Source organism: Penaeus chinensis, chromosome 8 (genome assembly GCF_019202785.1).
Source record: "Penaeus chinensis breed Huanghai No. 1 chromosome 8, ASM1920278v2, whole genome shotgun sequence".
Lineage (NCBI taxonomy): Eukaryota > Metazoa > Arthropoda > Malacostraca > Decapoda > Penaeidae > Penaeus > Penaeus chinensis.
In genome coordinates this window covers 14040174-14047673 of record NC_061826.1, presented here as the reverse complement: position 1 = coordinate 14047673, position 7500 = coordinate 14040174, and the positions used below count along the sequence as shown (strand labels likewise).

General features: G+C 35.5%; 1 protein-coding gene and 1 long non-coding RNA gene across 2 annotated transcripts in view; both read left to right on the top strand.

Moving 5' to 3' along the window:
* Positions 1 to 1054, top strand: part of LOC125028353 — an 18977-nt gene extending 17923 nt beyond the window's left edge. Inside the window, exon 2 of the long non-coding RNA XR_007115108.1 lies at positions 1012 to 1054. This is a non-coding gene — a long non-coding RNA (uncharacterized LOC125028353). The remainder of the gene's footprint in view (positions 1 to 1011) is intronic.
* A 91-nt stretch (positions 1055 to 1145) lies between these two features.
* LOC125027781 (synaptotagmin-15-like) overlaps positions 1146 to 7500 on the top strand; it is a 195495-nt gene continuing 189140 nt past the window's right edge. The window contains exons 1-2 of the mRNA XM_047616918.1: positions 1146 to 2139; positions 4508 to 4540. Coding sequence (XP_047472874.1) covers positions 2048 to 2139; positions 4508 to 4540 — 125 coding nt within the window. The 5' untranslated portion in view covers positions 1146 to 2047. The remainder of the gene's footprint in view (positions 2140 to 4507; positions 4541 to 7500) is intronic.

Genomic DNA, 7500 nt, shown 5'->3' with positions numbered 1-7500 from the left:
AAGAGGGGTAGGAAAGGAAGACAGAGGAGAGGTAGAAAAAGAAGGGAGAGAGAGGAGGAAAATTAGAAAAGGAGAGAGGTAAATGAGGAGGGGTAGATAAGGAAAGGGGAGTGAAGATGGGGGAAGGGAGAGGAGGAGGAGAAGGTAAGAAAAGAAGAGAGGGGGATGGAGAGGTAGAGAGAGGGGGAGAGAGGGGAGGAGAATAAAAGGCACGGAGAGAGAGAATAGAGATAAAGGGAAAGAGAGCTAGATGCATGGTGGAGGAAGAAAGAGGAGAGTAGAAGTGAGAGTGAAATAGAGGAAGAAGGAGTAAGGAAAAGAAGAGGAGAGAAGAGGAAGAAGTGAAAAAATAGTAAAAGGAAGTGAGAAGAGGAGGAGAGGAGGAAGGGAAAGGAAGTAAGGAGGGGGGAGAAAGAAGAAGGGAGGAGAAAGGGGAAGAGAGAGAGAGAAAGAGAGCGAGCGAGCGAGCGAGAGAGAGAGGGAGAGAGAGAGAGAGAGAGAGCGAGCGAGCGAGAGAGAGAGAGAGAGAGAGAGAGAGAGAGAGAGAGAGAGAGAGAGAGAGAGAGCAATCGAACTAAGGGAGGAGAGATGAGATGTTGGCAGAGGCTAAGAGAGCTAGGACACGATGGCAGAGAATGTTGGAAGGTGATGATGGCGTGTCACCTTCACAGAATATTACGTCTTCCACATTTTTCTTCTTTTCTCCCTATTCTCTCAATATATTCATCTGTCTTTCCTTCTTCCTCTTCGATACTATTATCATAATTAGTGCTCTAATCATTATCATTATTGTTGTCTTTGTTGTTGTTGTTTTTTGTGTTATTATCATTATCACTAGCCATATAAGCATAGATATAATCATTATCCCCATTATTAACATTATATTGATCAAAATAATTATATTTATTTTCATTATTTTCATTATCATCATGATCAATATTGTTATCATTATCATCATTACTGTCATCATAATTAAGATCCGAAATAAATCTTTATTCCTTTTCTTCTCAGAAAGTCTTCATCAACGTAGGAGAGAGAAGGAAGACAAAGAGAAGAAAAAGAAGAAAAGAAAAAGAAGAAGAGGAAGAAAAAAAGAAGAAAAAAAAAGTAAAAGAAAAAGAAGAAGGAGAAGTAGAAGAAAAAGAGAGAAGGACGAAACATAAGGAAACGAAACAAGAAGAAAAGATAATAATAACATAAAGAACGAGAAGGAATCAGAAACCAAAAACAGAAATTAGACATAAGCGTGAAGAAACTTAATAAAAAAAAAGTAATCAACTTCCACACGTAAAAGTAATCAGTAAGAAGGTAATCCCTGCCTTATATCCTTATATTCTTAACTACACATCAGCTAGATTAGTCGAAAACGAAGATAAAGATAAGGAATATGGTATAACCGATGATAAATGATAAGAAAGGGGATTTTGAAACAGGTATGGATACAAAAAGCTAAGTACTAATAGATGAAGACAAATAATCTAAAGAAAAAAAAGGGATAAGTTGAATAAAAAAAACAGAGAATAGATAAAGACGAAATGAATAAGTAAGACTTGGAATAAAAGGGGAAAACAAAAAAGAATAACAAAGGAAGACAAAAGAAATACATCATTTTAATACAACTTGAAATACATCTCATTCCTCAGCGAGCAGGAGATTAACAATAAAAAAAAAAAAACACTATTTATTTGAATTTCACTCGGCAGAAGCAATTTCCTGAGGTCGAGTGAGACTGAAAGTGATTGGGAAAGGAAGAAACTATTTTAAGCTTCTCGAAAAGGAAAAGAAAAGGAAAAAGAAAAAGAAACATATCAGAAGACATAATTCAAAAAAATATCAAACCTAAAACCAAACGAAGAGACAGATAACTTCAAAACAACTTTATTTTATATACAAACCAATCCACGAATAAACCAAAGAAAAACGGAAATAATCCCCCAGAAAAAAATAATAAGACAACAAGATAAACCAAGAAATAAACACAAGAAGATAAATTTTCTTCGGATTCTGAAATAAGTTCGTATCCCGCGAAGAAAGAGCAGCCGCAAAGATGTCGAAAGTTCAGCGCCAACTCTCCCCTAACGGAGATCCTGCACCTGGCTTTACGAAGACTTTTCAAAACCGCTTGATTCTGCCTCTTGGGTAAGTAGAAAATGTGAAGTATTGAAGTAGAGGGAGAGATGAAAAAGAATTTCAAAAAATTAAGGATGGGAGAGATAATGGGCGATAGGATAATGGGTAGAAAGTAAGAGAATTGGTAGAAATGATTGTCTCTGTTTTCGGTTGTTGTTTTTTTTTTTTTTTTTTGTATCGTGTTGAGAGGAGTGGGTCAGATAAAATTACAAAGACACGGATGTACATACACAGAACTACGTACAAACACACACAGGCGCTTACACACACACACACACACACACACACATACACATACACATACACATACACATACACATACACATACACATACACATACATACATACATACATACATACAAACAAACGAACAAACACATATACACACAAACAAACAAACAAACAACACACAAGCGAAAACCCAACGTTCAAAAAAAGTAGCCCTAAGGGCAAAAAACTATAGGCTTACCTGATCAGGTGGTATTATGACAAGAAATTGCTCTGTTTTTTCTCCATAGTTGGGGATGTTTTTACAGTTGATCCGGGTTAGAAACCTACGTGTTTTTTTTTCTTTCTTTCTTAGTTTTCATTCCCTTCTTAGGTTTCACAGCTATAAAGATATGCGCTTAGATAGATAGCGATAGAAAGAGAGAGAGAAAGAGAGAGAGAGAGAGAGAGAGAGAGAGAGAGAGAGAGAGAGAGAGGGAGGGAGGGAGAGAGAGAGAGAGAGAGAGAGAGAGAGAGAGAGAGAGAGTGAGAGTGAGAGTGAGAGTGAGAGTGAGAGTGAGAGTGAGAGTGAGAGTGAGAGTGAGAGTGAGAGAGAGATAGAGAGAGAGAGAGAGAGAGAGAGAGATAGAAAGAGAGAGAGAGATTCTCAGACAGTTAGATAGTAGTAGGTAGATAGGCAGACAGACAGGCGTAAAGATAGACAATTGGAAAATAAGTAGGTAGATAAATAGATGCATAAGTAGACAATTAGATATGTAGACATATAGATAGGTAGAGAGAAAGAGAGAGATAGACAGCCAGAGAAAGACACAGATGAACAGATAGACATATATAGAAGATAGACATAGATAGATGGATATGGAGAGAGAGATAGACAGACAGCTATTTGCTAGATAAATAAATAGATAGGTAGGTATGTAGATCAACAGACAGATAGGTAAGTAGGTAGATATATAGATAAATATGTAGATAGATAGATAGATAGTTAGATAAATACATAGACTGACAAATAGATAGCTAAATTAATAAGGAGACATGAAATATGCAGAAAAGATACCATATTTTCCTGGCTAAAGCATCTATTTTGAGATTGTACATTGCAACACTGCAAGACGTTGTGAATGGATATGTTGCAAAGTTGAAGCTAAGTGTTGAAGTGTTAGTTTCCTTTTGAGGTATTAGCTAAAATCAGAAGAAAAGAAGACGGGAATTATACGGTGTGTGAATTATAATGTTTTTTGTCCTTGGTAGATATTTTGTCGTATGACGAAAGCCTGGATGAGGTTCTTGTTATCTAAAAAATAGTGTTTGTTAGTAGTTATACATATACAGTTTTACACTTTTGTAAGTACGTATAAGTAGGTGCGTTGTGTCCCCTTGTTTTGCATTATTTCCTTAGTATGTGTACTTGCAATAATGTTTGTGGTTATGTGCAATCTGTCACCTCATTCTAACTCAGGCTTTCATTCAAAATGAAAACTTTGAAATGGAGGTTTAGCCTAACTGAGAGTGTAAGAAGGGAGACAGAAACTCTTTCCGATGATATTAGGAACGGTAAAATAATCATATTAATAATTAAATAAAGATAGAAATGTGTGGAAAGGTTGCAGTTCTTCCCTTTTCTCTGAGCCCATCTGTCTGTCTATCTATCTAGTTTTCCGGCTTTTCTGTATCTGCTTATATATATATCACTCTCTGTCTCTCCCAAGCTCTCTCTCTTTCTCTGTCTCTGTCTCTCTCTCTATCTCTCTCTCTCTCTCTCTCTCTCTCTCTCTCTCTCTCTCTCTCTCTCTCTCTCTCTCTATCTATCTCTATCTCTCTCATTCTCTCTCTCTCTCTCTCTCTCTCTCTCTCTCTCTCTCTCTCTCTCTCTCTCTCTCTCTCTCTCTCTCTCTCTCTCTCTCTCTCTCTCTCTCTCTCTCTCTCTCTCTCTCTCTCTCTCTCTCTCTCTCTCTCTCTCTCTCTCTCTCTCTCTTCCTCTTTTATTTGTCTGTTTGTCAATTTCACTTCAAGAAAAAAATATATAACCACTATATCATTATTTAGATTATGAAAAAATCGTGCATTGCTTTTTCTTGCTTTTCTTTTCCTTTTTTCTTGAAGAAAACGTCTTGAGGTCTCTTACTTTTCCACTCTTTTCAATCCTCAGGAATTTCCAAGACCGGCTCGTTTTGCCCCAAAGGTAAGCTGGAAATTTATATCTATCTATCTATACTGATAGTTGCTTGTATTTTGCTCCTTCCCCCACCCCCAGTTTGAAAGATTTGCAACTACCTCTCCCCCGTCTCCCTCCCCTCTTTCCTCCCCTTTCGCATCGTCTCCCTTCCTCCCTTCCCCCCCTTTTTTTCCCGTCTCCCGTCCCCCCCCCCCCCTCGTTGCCTCGTAGTAACTCCCTACACGTAACAGCATACTACACTGACTAGATTTTGCTTGTGTCTTTGTTATAAGGTGGTGTATTAATTTACTATCCGATATTTCAGCGTTATCATTTGGTTCCGTTGCCACTCCTGGTTGTTAATATCCTAAACAATCAGGGAGGCTGAAAGAGTGAATTTGGAGGTTTCATATAACATCAAAGGAATGCATTTATATTTAATCGTCGAACTGTGAAATTCAATGTATACAAACATTTTAAGAGATACGAATAGATACATCAAGAAATATATAACATAACGTGAATCAAATAGTAACATAACAAATGCAAAAATGCCGCCCCTTCTCCGAAACAAAAACGATAAAATGAAACTAAACGAGGTATAGCAACAATACTAAAAACATAAAACACTCTACTTTCTCTTAGTAATACTACAGGAACACAAAACAAATTATTTTACGAATCACTAGCAGACTGTACACAGACGACGCTATAGGGAGCACCTGGAACGTAGAGGTAATTCCTGTGTAAATCCAGGTAATAACAAACTTTAGTATAGCTAAATGTTACGATAACCTGTGCTGCAATAATATTTGCTGCGATGACCTGTACAAGATCACCTGTGCTCCGATGACCTATGAAACAATGACCTGTGCTAAGATCACCTGAGCTACGATGACCTGCGCTACAATAACCTTTGCTACGTTGACCTGCACTACGAGGAGGTCACGATACAAGAAGCAGTGCCGTCGGGTGGTGTATCTCCCCCTCCCCCCACGGAAACGATATCTTTATCTTTCAACCTACTCTCTTGTTTGAAGCCTTTCGCTCCTTCAGGCTCCCGCTGCTTCAGGAGTGTTGCTGCAATGACACCTGCTCAAACGCCTGTGTCTGAGAGAAGCACGTAGTGACTTCGTGAGCACGGAGGACGTGTTGGAGATGGCGCAGACGGTCTTCTGGTCATGTGTGCAGGGAAATACATCACATAACATGCCATAACGTCAGTTCACGTTTAAGTGGGAGAAGCAGCATGCCCTCGGCGACGGTGGTGCCATAAGCGGCGTGGCACAGTGCCGGGGTACAGTGCCACTACAACTGTCTTCGAAAATCTCATCTCTTAAAAGATATAAATAGATAACAATAATCATAAGGATAATAATAATAATCTAGATTATACATGTCAGACTATTAACATCATGTACTGATAAATGATAGTGTAACCATAACGTAAATGGCTATGACTATCAATCAAAAATACGATAGATATAACTATAGTAACGATAATGATAATAAAGTAACTAAATATATTTATTTATTTATATTTATTACCTATATATATTTTTTTATTATTATTATTATTCTCTTCCCATAACAATCTAAAACAGGTTCTTAAATTTTCTATTTCAAATTGAAACACATTTAAATCACATTTAATCACTCTCCAGTTTTATTTTCAATATTCAGCCATGACTTTTATTTCCAAATTTAGATCGCCGAGTGGAATGCACTGGAAACTGAACTAAATCCTCAGTTGCGTGACGAGAATTCTAAAAAGAGATTGAATAATTGTTTCGTTGCTTTTCGTTTGTATTTTTGTAATTTTCATCCGTTTTTTTTTTTTTTTTTTACATGCGTGGTGAGTGGTTATATGGATTTTCTTCTTTCCATTTGTCTTTTTTCAAATGACATAGCCTAACTTCACTCAGTCAATAAATAATGGACAGTTAAAACATTAGATACTGGTCGTCATTATGAGAACTGTATAAATTTTGATAATGATATTAACAACCTTTATTGCTGATTAATAACTTGCAGTATCTACAATTGCTACTACCACACCTTTATCATTATTATCAATGCTTCTAAACAGTATCCGTTGTGTTAAATGTAAAAAAATGTATGAATGAGAATGACTATCTCCTGAACTCCAAGGAAATTCACTTTATTCATCCTTTTCATCGTCCTTACTCTTGACAATAGCGTCGCTTTTATTAATTCCATTGGTAGTTGTCGTTGCTACCCTTGTACCCTGTGTTGTTATTATAATTATCTTCATTATGTTCATGATTCTTATCATTTTTACTATCATGACTATTACTGTCATTATCAGTAGCATTGACATGACTAATAGTACTATTATTGTTGTTGTTTTTGTTGTTATTGTTATTACTGTTATGGTAACTATTGTCTTAATATCTTTGTTATCATTATTACAATTGCTTTTATGATCATATATCATCATTATCGTTATTCTTATCATAAGCTTGATTATCATTATCATTATCATTGTTATGATGTAGCTGTTGTTGTAGCCGCTGTGATATCATTAATGTCACCATCATAATTTCTATATGTGTAGGAATATGTACTATATGAAGAATAATATAAATATCTATATATATACCCATGTCTGTCTATCTGTCTATTTATCTGTTTGGCTATTTATCTATCTATCTGTATCTATTTATTTATATATCCATCCATCTATCTACCCACAATATCTATATCTATATCTATATATATATATATATGTATGTATATATATATATATATATATATATATATATATATATATATATATATATATATGTGTGTTGTATGTATGTATATGTATATATATATATATATATATATATATATATATATGTATATGTATATATACATGTGTATATATATGCACATATATATGTATGCACACAAACACCATATATATATATATATATATATATATATATATATATATATATATATATATATATATATATGAA